Here is a 12,226-nt window from a genome sequence, read left to right as displayed (position 1 = left end):
GGGGGATTTTCAGAATAACGCAACACTCCCCAGTTTGCAATCTCTGTATTTGCATGTGACCACATGCCAAAGCCCTAGGAAGTTAAGGCAGTATTCGTGCTGTTTGTTTCTGGGTGACATAATGGGAAAGCTAAGCGGATTCTTCTCTGTTTTTCTACAAAACACACAAAGAAATAGGTTTGGTTTCAGCAAACAAGAACAATAGCAAATCCTTTATGAGGAAGGATACTTTAAAATTGCAAAGCAATAAAACAAAATTAAAGTGTGTAAGTTGCCTGTGTATTCCTCATACCAGACAGCGGTAACACCATGAGTGAGCCAATTTTGCAAGAAATAATACTTTTCTGAACTTATGCAACACGTGAACCCCTTATTCCATACTTGAGGAGGATTTCTATAACATAACGAGAGCAAAGGTGGGGGAACTGTGACAGTCTCTCAGATGACCCCCAATGAACACGTTTTCCCGGACACAGAGAATGACTGGAAGTTAACAGTGTTTGGGCTTTGGCATGAGAACAGGTTGTTCTCGACACCAGCACTTCAGCCCTAAACTTAGAGGCCAGGCAGCTTTCGGCCAGGTAATGTGGCACACGCCTTTAATCTTAGCACTTGGAAGGCAGAAGCAGGTGGATCCTTTTGAGTTTGAGGCTAGCCTGGTCTTTGTAGCAAGTTCCAGTGTAACTAGAACGACACAGTGAGATCTTGTCTTAAAAACAACAAAGTCTGTGTAATGTTATTCACTGAAAATGACCAATACTGTTTCCCCACGTCTCTCTCCCACTGGAGTCTTCCTTGGGGCATTTATATAAGTTTGCTCTTTATAAAATCAGAGAATCTTTACAAGCAGTTACTACAGCACCTTACTAGTGTAGTCTTCATTAAACATTCTGCCTAGTTTTGGATGTCTAAAAAAAGTCTCAGTTGACTACTCATTAACTGATTCACGGTGTAACTGATTCATGATTCTGTTCCATCTCTAGTTTTAGATGCTAAGGAATCAGTGTGAAACAGGCAGATCAGAAACAAGAACAACAAACAATAAAACCCGAATAGCTCCCTTCATGAGGTACGTCGGTTAGACTTGGCAAGGTTTCTTTCAACAAAGGGCTGCATAAACCAGCCTAAGGAGAGAAAACATTTTTGGCTCACAGGCTCAGAGGTTTCAGTCCACTATGGCAGGACAGTAGTTCTCAACCTGTGAGTCATGACCCCTTTGGGGCCTAAGACCACCGGAAAACACAGATATTTACAGTACATTCATAACTAGCAAAATCACAGTCATGAAGTAGCAACAAAAACAGTCTTATGGTTGGGGTCAGCACAACATGAGGAACTGTATTAAAGGGCTTCACACTAGGAGGGTTGAGAAGCACTGTGGTAGAATACGGAGAAGCCTAGCAGCTCAGTTTAGGGGTGCCAAGAAGCAAAGCAAGTGGGGATATCTGCACTAGGGCCACTCCACCTTTTTCATCCCACCCAGGCCCAGGCTGTGGGATGGTGCTGCCTACTCTCAGAGCAACCTCCCTCTCATGGTCAACCCTCTCTAGAAACACTCCCGGTGCTCCAGAAGATGCTCTACCAATCTCCTAGGCACCTTCCCAGTCAATCAAGTTGACAGTCAAGAAGAACCGTCAGTAGGAAGCATATTTCTAGATGGACAATAAACAATATCAAATATGGAAGGTTAAAATGGGGAAGTGGTGTAGCTGAAAGTGAAACATGAGAGATAAGGAGTATAAGGAGGGTACCAATTTACAGGGTTTCTCTGTGTAGCCTTGGCTGTCCTGGAACTTGCTCTGGAGTCCAGGCTAGCCTCAGACTCAGGCTGACCACCTCTGCCTCAGGGCCATGACTGCCCCACCGAGTTGTCAATTTTATAGGTGCTTTCAAGGCATGCCAAAGCATAGAGTAGGTGAAGAGGGAGGCCTCAAAGTTGTCTGCAGAACAACTGTCCTGTAAGCCCAAGAAACAGAAAGTCAACATAGAAAGAGAGGAGGGAGAAGAGTTATGTGGGTGCTCCGTGTGCTCCGTGCCTACTAGCGGCGAGATGGGACGCTATCTCAGGGTTATGAATGAAGCAGCGATATTTCATGTGTAAAAGGCCCACTAACTGCTCTTTTTCAAAGGCATTTTAAAAAGAAGGGTGAGAAAATCTCACCTAGAAGACGGCTACATAATCCACATAAAACTCTCATGTTGGTTTGGTTGACGATAGCTGTGGTCACCGTGTTACGTGGTTATATTATTACATAGATCTAAAAGGCAAAGTCCATAATAACAATTGCTTAGAGACAGGATATTGTTTGTGGGGAGAAAAAGCTGAGAAGTCACAAAATATTAATCTTTTGGCCTGAATAAATAAAAGATAAGTTTGCTATTAATTAAAATGGGAAAACTTCGGGGAGTAGAGGAGAGACACTTGAGGAATGTGAATTTGAAGACATCGGTCAAGTAGGTAAACAGAAAGGTGATGCTCACGTTTAAGAGAGACCCAGGCTAGAAACTTGGCAATTAGTGACATCTGAACAGAATTCCTAGGTAGTGGGTATGGGCCATGGGTACAGTCCAGAGGCATCATAAGAGATAAAGAGCCACTTGTCACAAAAGGAAGAAATAAGACCCAAGTACAGTTCTATAAATACACAGTGCTCTGTGGAGAGAGGACAATCCAGTGTGTCAAGTAAGATGAAGTCTTGGGGGCAACCAGTGCATTGAGCCATGCTGGGGAGGTTCAGCATCAGGACCAGGGAGGGATGAGGGCCTAAATGGAGAAGGTTCAAGAAAGGATAGAGCAATGGACTAATAGAATAAATAGCCCCGTTGAGGGAGAAGAGCTAAATGGGCTGGTAGCTTAGAGTAGAAGTGAGATCTAATGTCAGCCTTGCATGATGGGAGGAAGGATGCAGTGGTCCATGTCAAGCCACAGTCTGTCTTCAGGACCGGAAGCCCATTGGCTGTTCCTGAAGTAAGGGAAGGACACAGTGCCTCCTTCTGAAGAGGACAATGTGGAAGGAGGAGGACCAAGAGAAACGTCAGCATGTGGGTACCCAACAGATATGGCCTTAGCCCATGGTAAATAGGACAGGGGTGACTTACATCAGAAGTATGGACCCCGGCTAAACCATTGCCTCTGTGACCTCCCCCAGAATCAACCTCAGTCTAACAGTGAGAAAGACAAATCCCAGTTGAGGAGCAAAAAGCGCTCCTCAAAACTGTCAAGGTCATCAAAACCAAGCCTGAGATGTCGCAGTTCGGAGGAGACAGAGAGCACATGGAAGTAAAAGCGACATGGTAGCTCAGTGTGGGAACTTGGGTGGAATCCTGAAGAGAGAAAGGAGGCTAGGTGAAAAGCGGAGGAAGCATGAACAAAATACAAACCTCAGGCAAGGAATCACGCGTCAGTCTGGTACCACGCTAGCGTGGAAGGTTGATAATAGAAGACAGTGGGTCCAGACTTTACGAGTAAAACTTACATGCAGAGTATACCTGGGAACACTTAATCATCTTCTATGCTCTTGCTGCAAACCTAAAACTGTTTTAAAAGGTAAAACCATTCAATATTTTGAAAATAAAAGGAAAAGATGCGCTCTGGGATCTGATCATTTCATTGGAGTCTTAGTCTGCACGCATTAACTGAACTTGAGGCAAGTCACTTAGAGTCTCTAGCAATCCATTTTCCTGTCAATAAAATGGGAATGGGGGCAGGGTCTACATTTTTATAGCAGTCTATGTAAAGTACTTAACGCAGGGCCCGACACCAGCAGATACTCCCAAATGGTAGCTGTTAGTATCCCTGGTCTTAGTGCATACATTAGCTATCCAAATGCATGATTAGTGTGCTATCGGATTTATTTATTTTAAAAATGACTGTTCACTTGCATAATTTATTTATTTTTAAGAGATTTACCTTTTGTGATGTTTTAATTATGTGTGCATGTTGAGGGGGTATGTACTTGTGAATGTGGGTATTCAACGAAAACAGAGACAATGGGCTTCATTGTCAAATCCTTACAAGTGGTTGTGAGCTCACAGACGTGGGTGCTAGGAAGAGAACCCAGGTCCTCTGGAAGGCAGCACACACTCTCAACCACTGGGACATCTCTCCAGTCCCTTATGAGAGAAAGAACACTGAATAGCATCTATTGCATAGAATCTATAAAACAACAACATGAGTTTTCTCAGTACATCTTACAATGTTGAGAGGTTTGACAGTGTGAATTGTCCCAAACTATTTACTTTAAATATTACTTATGGTAATGGAATGAAAGAATACTCATCAGAGGTTCTGTATGTCCATTATGTTGTCATTATATCTGCAAAGCAAGCCGTTACCACCAACAATCCGATATGACCTCGGAATTATACTAATTTTACTAACAATACTTAACAGAAGTGGTGTGAGGAATTTGGTGTATGTGGTAGCGCTGGAAGCAGACGGTGCCTCCAGATTTGCCCTTACGCTTCCCACCCACGCTTAATGCATCAGCTGCTCCATGAGACAGACCTAAGCATTTGTATGTTCAAAGTCTTGCATGATGATTCTAGCATGCGAGCAACCAGGCTCCTTGGTCCCCCACACATCTACCCAACATAGGGATGGCTATGTGATCTGCTCATGTCTCAACTGTCTTTGGTAGCTGTGATCACCGTCATCGGGGATCACGATCAGCCTAGCAGTTTCTCCTGTCACTGTTGTGATTCCTTTGCATCTGCAGTTGGGGTCCTTCGTGGCTTCAGGTTCTTGCTCGCTTAGTGCACAGGTCATCTGTGAGTGTGTGTGTGTGTGTGTGTGTGTGTGTGTGTGTGTGTGTGTGCTGCCAGCACGCACATGTGTAATGCATATACACTACAAATCAAGCTCAAGACTTCACATACTCAAGCACTTACTCAGCTACCCTTTCAGAGCTCAGCGCAGCTCCACGGTTCAGCTCCCCAACCCTCTCCCTGTTGCAAAGATCTAGTTTTCCCTTCCAGGACTTCCCCCACCTCCTTTTCTCCCCTCTCTTCACTGCACTAGTAGGGGACAAGGCACGCTAGCTTGCCAGAGCACCATTCCCTGAACAGGCAGTTACCTCTACATCAAGGAGTACACAATTTTAGAATAGCATACCAAGGCATACCATCCATGCTCCATACAGAGACAGATTTTGGTCCGCAGTATGCACCAGGTCAAACCCCATAAACCAAGCTGCTGTCTCCAGAGAGCATTTCAAACCGGCCTGTGGAATGAGTCCAGGGAGCCTGTGGTCATCGGCCCTCCACTGTCAAAATCTGATTAGTAACTCACACCTTCCTAGAATTTGCTCCATCAACTGGAGAAAGACAAATATGAACAATCAAATCTTGTTACAGTTCATGCTACCTTCTCCATTCCATCAGATTTAAAAAAAACAAAAAACAAAAAAAAAACCTCCCTTTTCAATCTCTGATTTAAAATCTTCCCACCTAAAGTCTCAACCAAATGTACCTAGCTTCAGTGTCCTCCTTCGTCTGTCTAGATGTCCCTGGTTTGTCCTTGCGTCGGCCATCTTTGTTAATTTCCACAAGGGCAAAACAGAGCCGTGTATGAGCAGCATGCTGAACTGTGACACAGTTGTGTGTGTGAGCAGCACACTGAAGTGTGGCACAGAGCCGTGTGTGAGCAGCACACTGAAGTGTAATACAGAGCCGTGTGTGTGAACAGCACAATGAAGGTTTTTCCCAAGTCAGATTTGCTCCCTTTTAGGAGTCTGCGAGACGCACGAGAGAAGAGTGTAACAGCAGGTGGAAGTGGGCAGTGTGGCTTGTGGTTAACAGCGTGAACATAAACCTCGGATACAGACGCCCCTAGCTCGAGTTCTGGCTCTGCTACTTCCAAACTCATGGACATGGGCAAGTAACCTCACAATTTGTAGCCTGGTGTCTTTATGGATAGAAATGCTTGCAGTAACCACAGTACCTGAGCCACAGTGGGTGGAGGGGGGTATGAGGCGTGACTATTTGAAGTTTAATGCTATGGAGAAAGTGGGGAGAAGGAGAGAGAAAAGAAGCCAGTTAATGGGGCTGGACTTCCCGAAAAGCAGTGGGAAGCAGGGCCTGAGTGCTGACTGTTCCCTTTAAATAGGACACACGTTCTTCCATTTTCATGGCCTCCACTGATTGCCTTCATTAGCTATGACATGATCTGGCCCCATGCATATCTACTCACTGGACCAAAAATATTTTGTTTTCAAAATGCAATAATCCTCAGAAATATATAGACACAAATACTGCCTATGCCATGTTCTAGCTCAAATAGAGAAACAAACTGATAGGGAGAGATCTTCTCTCTCAATGGCAGGCTGGAGATTGCTCTGTTTTGCCACAGTCAGAGTCAAGCATCCTCTGCTGAGATGTCTGCCGAAAAATCTTATTTTAAAATTCTAGTTTAGGACTGGAGAGATGGCTCTCTAGTTAAGAGCACTGGCAGCTCTTCCGGGAGTCCTGAGTTCAGTTCCCAGCACCCACATAATGGCTCACAGCCATCTATAATGGGGTCTGATGCTCAGTTCTGGCTTGCAGGTGTACATGCAGATAGAGCATCATATATATAGGAGTATAGTTTTAAATCACTGAATAAATTGTGTAGACACTGGGGACAGAACTGAGCCCTTCCTCGTGCTAGGAAAGCATATTCTACTTCTGAATTGCTATCCTTAGCCCACTCCCAAAGCAAGTTTACACAGATGCTAGAGTTTCAGTGGCTGCGAGCATGCTGCTTACCAACCACAAAGAAGTGTTCTGCTCACAGGGTTCCTGTTCTTGGGAAGAAAACTCACTGATTCAGATAAAGTGGTTTAAAAAAATACTCACATTTATTTCCAATTAACATTAATTGTGACAGCCTGAGGTACTAAATCCAGCCCCAAAGAGATCGCTTGCCGTGGCAAAGCAGAGATTTTTGTCATTACCTTACCGCTTCCAACACACAATGACTCAATTTGCATAAAATGGATTTTTGAAGACAACTTTCTAGACAAAAATAAAGATGCTTTCTTTACAATTTCGTTGCACCAGATTTGGCAAATAAGCAAGATGTATTTAATTAAAAGAATGGGGAGTCACGTAAACTGTGAACTATAGTGTTTCCTTGTAAATTATTGAAGACTCATTGAAAACACCAAAGTAGGCTCTGCAAGCCTGCATTCCATCCCAGGATCCCGTGGTGGAAGAGAAAACTGACTCCCAAAAGTTGTCCTCTGGCTGCCACAGGAGTATATGTGCCATGAGCTGGGGGGGGGGGGGGGGGGGGAAGGGAAGGAGGGAGAGAGAGAGAGAATAAAACAAGGAGATTGGAGAGATAGCATGGTGGTTAGGAGCACTGACTGCTCTTCCAGACAGCCTGGGTTCAAATCCCAGCACCCACATGGCAGCTCACAACCACCTGGAACTTCAGTTCCAAGAGACACCCTCACCCAGACACACATGCAGGCAAAACACCAATGAACATAAAATGAAAATAAATTTTAAAAAAGAAAACACCAAAAATAGATATCTTAAAGTTCAAAAAAAGTATAGTTTGCTTTTTGTTTTTGAGACAGAGTCCCACATTGCCCAAGCCAGTCAGGAACTCTCTACATAGGAGAGAATGGCCTTGAATATCTGACCGTCCTACTTCACCTGTCCACGGTTGGCATCACCACGGTCTGTTTTATTCCATGCCAGGGAATTGAACCTATAGCTTCATTCATGCGTAGACGATCACTCTAACAATTGAGTTACATCTCTAATTCTCTAAAAATGTTTGAATATTAAAATAATTTGGGCCATTTTTGTAGAGCCAGGTGACATCACTCACCTACGATAACATTTGCATATTTATCACATTGCAAAGCGAGCGCAACAGGAATAACTTACAAGCGCGAGACGCCTCTCCATATCTGACTTTCCCAACTCCCAACTTAATAGAGCAGCGCCCAAAGTATCAGAGGGGAGGGGGAGAGAGGGGCAGGTCTCTGGGTTAGCTGAGTCCCTTGCGGGGAGGACGGGCAGGTCTGGGTCGCACTCACCCAGGCCGCGCCAGCCCAGCGGACCGTCACTGCTGTCCAGGATCGCGCACAGCTCGCCCAGCAGCGCGGGCGGCAGGTCGAACAGCAGCGTGTGCGCCGACAGTGCGCCACGGGTCCCGCACAGGCCGGCCATCGCCGAGTCCCGGACCCCACGCGGCGAAGCAGGGCTGTCGCCGCCGCTGCCACCTTCTTACACAACCGCGGAAATCCAGCTCCTCGACCGCTGCCCCGAGCTTGCAACACGCCTCGCCCCGGCCCTCGCAGGGCGGGTCCCACATGACGCGGGGAGCCGCTCCCCAGGGATGCCCCTGCAGGACCTGGGCCGTCCCTGCCCCCCACCCCACCCCCGGCCCTGCGCCCCGCCTCTTGCCTCGTGTTTTGAATGGTTCCAGCAGCCCTCGGCTTGGGATGTGACCGACCGGTGAGACCAGCCAAGAAAGTGAAGGCGGGAGTCAGCGCGGGAATCCGGGAAAGCCACCACCCTCTGCTGCCCTGGGACGGGCGGGCCTCCTGGCCAGGATGGACGTGGGAGTCTTCGTTACTTCTTTTAAAGTTTCTCTTTGTCCCGTCCGGAAAGAAATACACACTCACTGAGAAACTCGTTTTCCTTTCCTGTTTAAACCAAATAAATTTAGACGGAAGAAAACGTGTACACACTTGGGGCGGGGGGGGGGGGGGGGGAGATGGATGAACCACAACAAAACAGGCCAAACCAGGGCAAAAACGGCTTATCCTTGCTGCGGCAGAAGACAGCCGTGCCAAAGTGCCACTTGGTTTACTACGTTCTCCTTTTCCTTCCTCAAAGTGCTTCAATGAGCTTGCAACATGGAGTTTAAGTAACCATGGCTGCTATTTTGAAATATTCAACCGTTTTACAGGAACGATACGGATGCTACTGAAAAAAAGAGGTCTTCAAATGTCATCTCCGAAGCGGGAGACAGGACAGTGACATCTCGACTGAAAAACAAACTGTTGTTCCAAACTTCTCAGGTCTTACTCTTTGGGAACAGCTCCCCCTGGAGTTCAGAAGAGCTGTTGCAGGGGCATGCGATACCCCTGCGTGAATTCCCCAAAATAGTATTCTGTAAAAACACACATGAAAACTGGTAGCTAGAACGGTTGGAGCAAAATTTCTGAGGTCTCTTCTTTCTAATGCCTACGGTTTTATCAAAACTACAAACTGAAAGGGGTCTCTCTCTTACTATGTTGAGCAACAGAGGGAAGAAGGAGTTACTGTACTGGGCACCTTTTGGCTTCCTAGGGCAAGGCATGTGCCTGGGCATGTGGACTTGTGTTAGACTTCTGACAAAATGCCCAACAGAGCGACTCAAAAGGAAAGTAGGCTTGTTTGACTCAGAGTTTCAGTCCATGGTTGCTTGACCTCAGTGTCTTTTGGGAGCCTGTGATAAGTCAAAGCATCATGGTGGGAGTATTGGTACAGAAGGATGCTTACTTCACGACAGCTGGAAAGCAGGGAGGGGGAAGGGGGACTGGAGAGGGGAGGGAGAGAGATAAAGAGAGAGCATCTGTGGTAAGCACTACAGTGCCAAAATTCCCTTCAAGAGACCTGGTTTATTAGGCCAGCAACCAAAGTTTTTAGTATATGAGCCTTCAAAGGACATTTAAACTCTTCTCCATAGCAATAATAGAAGCACTCATAAATACCGGAATCATCAGATCTTCTAATTCACCACGAGGCAAGGAGAAAGAGATTGGGGACAAGATATACCTTTCAAAGTCACGCCTCCCATGACGCAATCCATCCGTGTAGTCCCCCTTATAAGATAGTTTGTCTCTCAACACTGCCACCAGCTGGGAACCACGAGTTCAACACGTGAGCTTTTAGTGCTTCCTGTCCAGGACACAACAGACTCTTCTTCCATCCCTAGAGGGGAACCGTCTATACCCCTGCCTAAATCTCATCTTTGACGGCCGCCGTGAATATCATCCATGTTGTCCCTTTCACTGTAACTGAAGGAATGAGGGTGGCTGTTGTCACTTATCTCTGTGACTTTAACTGCTTGTCACTCTACTGGCTCCTCCCCATCAAGTTATAAACACAACACACTCTCCAAATCTTGCGGTTCGCTAGGATGATTCACAAGACTCAGGAGAGGTTCGTGTAGCCATTCCTCAATATTTTTGCCAGGGATCAGTTCCAAGGTTTGGATACTGAGGATGAGACGGGACTAAAGAGCAGGAGGGTGCGGTTGGTTGTTCCAGTGTGTTAGTAAGGGTCTTAGTCATTCAGGCACGACTGTCACGTTTTTCAAACTGCCTACTACACTACAGACGACCTCTGGAGTTGGATTCAAATGTTATAGAAGAGCTCAATACAGACAACAAAAAAATCCAGTCATTCCAAAAATTCCAGGAATGGGGGGGCAGTGTTTATTATACCCTACATTCACAACTTCAGGAAGACTTCAGGACTTAAGCATCAGTGCTGACTGCTTTTTATAAACTGACCCACAAAACTATGGGGCTTTTCCTGCTCAGTTTTCTTCCAGTTCTTATCCCCAGACATATTCATGTTAAAATCACTGGGAGCTCTCCATTACAGAATGGAGTCCGGCTGGTCAAAGTTCTGAGGAGTCTGTTTTATGGTGGTTATGTTCATTCTTTCCTCTGTTTCATAACTTACTTCCCCCCCCCCCCCGACGATCTCCACAGTTCCTCAAGAGCTACCAAATCCCACCTCTCCTGTGACATTCAGTGAAGAGGGACCTTTACTGAGCATATGTGAGCTTTATATGGTGTCACTGTGACTTCCCTAGCAACTCCAGAGTGTGGGCATTCTGATGGTTAGTAAACACTGGAGAAAATTCACGCCTAGAGAATTTACCTTGGGCTAAAAGTTTGGGTGCTTTTACAGTAATCCACCAGCCTTACAAAGTTTTAGTTGTACCCATTAAAGCCAAACTGCCAACAAAATTCCGTAAGTTTAAAAAGGATATGAGCTGGGCATGATGATATATGCCTTTAAACCAGCACTTGGAAGGCAGAGGCAGGCAGGTATCTGTGAGTTTGAAGTCAGCGTGGTTTTAAATAGTGAGTTCTAGGCTAGACAGAGACACAAACACAGGGAGACTCTGTGAAAAAAGAATAAGACTAGGGGGAAGGAAGAGAAAAAGAACAAAAAGTAAAAAACTAAAAAATATGCAAACAGGGCTGGAGAGATGGCTCAGTGGTTAAGAGCACTGCCTGCTCTTCCAAAGGTCCTGAGTTCAATTCCCAGCAACCACATGGTGGCTCACAACCATCTGTAATGGGGTCTGGTGCCCTCTTCTGGCCTGCAGACATACACACAGACATAATATTGTATACCTAATAAATAAATAAAAATATTTAAAAAAATATGCAAACATAGTTGCATCTTAAATCTTTACTGTTTTTAGTATTGAGTGCAGACGTCAAGCTTGTGTTTTCTAGTTGTGTTGTTCTAGAATTAATATGCCTTTCCAATGAGAAATTACTCTGTGAAATTAGAGATTAATAAAAGAAAAAGCTCTTTAATAAAAAGCTAAAGCCCAAAGAGAAGCTAGCTTGAATAGAAAATCTTGCTAATTTATATATACCTTAGGCGTACGGGTTGCACATACTCTGCCATCTAGAAACCTCCTTCAGGTCCTGGCCCTAGGTTATGCCTAGAATGATTAAAACAGAAACTGAAGACTGCAAGCCTGGCCACCAAGGGCATAGGAGATGCACACAGCAATGATTTTGCATATTGTACAATTACTTTAAGTGTACCCGTGTTGCTCTTTCTCAAATACTGTTACCCAGAGTCATTGTTCTCACCTGGCAGAATTATGCTTTTCTCAAGAAGAGAACTTGGCTGGATGTGGTGGTACACACCTTTTTATTTTTTTGATTTTACGAGACAGAGTTTCTCTGTAGCTTTGGGCCAGTCCTGGAACTAGCTCTTTACACACCTTTAATCCCAGAATGGCAGGCAGATCTCAGTGAGTTTGAGGCCAGCCTGGTCTACAAAGCAAGTTCCAGGAGCTGCTACACAGAAAAACCCTGTCTTGTAAAACCAAAACCAAAACCAAATAAACAAAAACAAAACTAGAGGCGGGGGGGGGGGGGGGGATCCAGGTCTTAACTTTGCTGTGACCATGCCCTGCCTCCTAGAGTTGCCTGTTAAAGGCGTGCTCTTTGATACAGGGTTGTAAGCCAGGGTTATTGCCTGA

The 12,226-nt window shown here is 45.5% G+C and overlaps 1 protein-coding gene across 1 annotated transcript in view; it reads right to left on the bottom strand.

The window, feature by feature from the left end:
- The window catches only part of Irak3 (interleukin 1 receptor associated kinase 3), a 55,480-nt gene extending 47,163 nt beyond the window's left edge, over nt 1–8,317 (bottom strand). Inside the window, exon 1 of the mRNA XM_075954207.1 lies at nt 8,031–8,317. Within this exon, the coding sequence (XP_075810322.1) occupies nt 8,031–8,163 (133 nt within the window). The 5' untranslated portion in view covers nt 8,164–8,317. The remainder of the gene's footprint in view (nt 1–8,030) is intronic.
- Nucleotides 8,318–12,226: the final 3,909 nt, after the last annotated feature.

The sequence above is a fragment of the Microtus pennsylvanicus genome, chromosome 20 (genome assembly GCF_037038515.1).
Source record: "Microtus pennsylvanicus isolate mMicPen1 chromosome 20, mMicPen1.hap1, whole genome shotgun sequence".
Lineage (NCBI taxonomy): Eukaryota > Metazoa > Chordata > Mammalia > Rodentia > Cricetidae > Microtus > Microtus pennsylvanicus.
The sequence above is the reverse complement of the archived record's forward strand: the minus strand, read 5'-3'. Positions and strand labels throughout refer to the sequence as shown.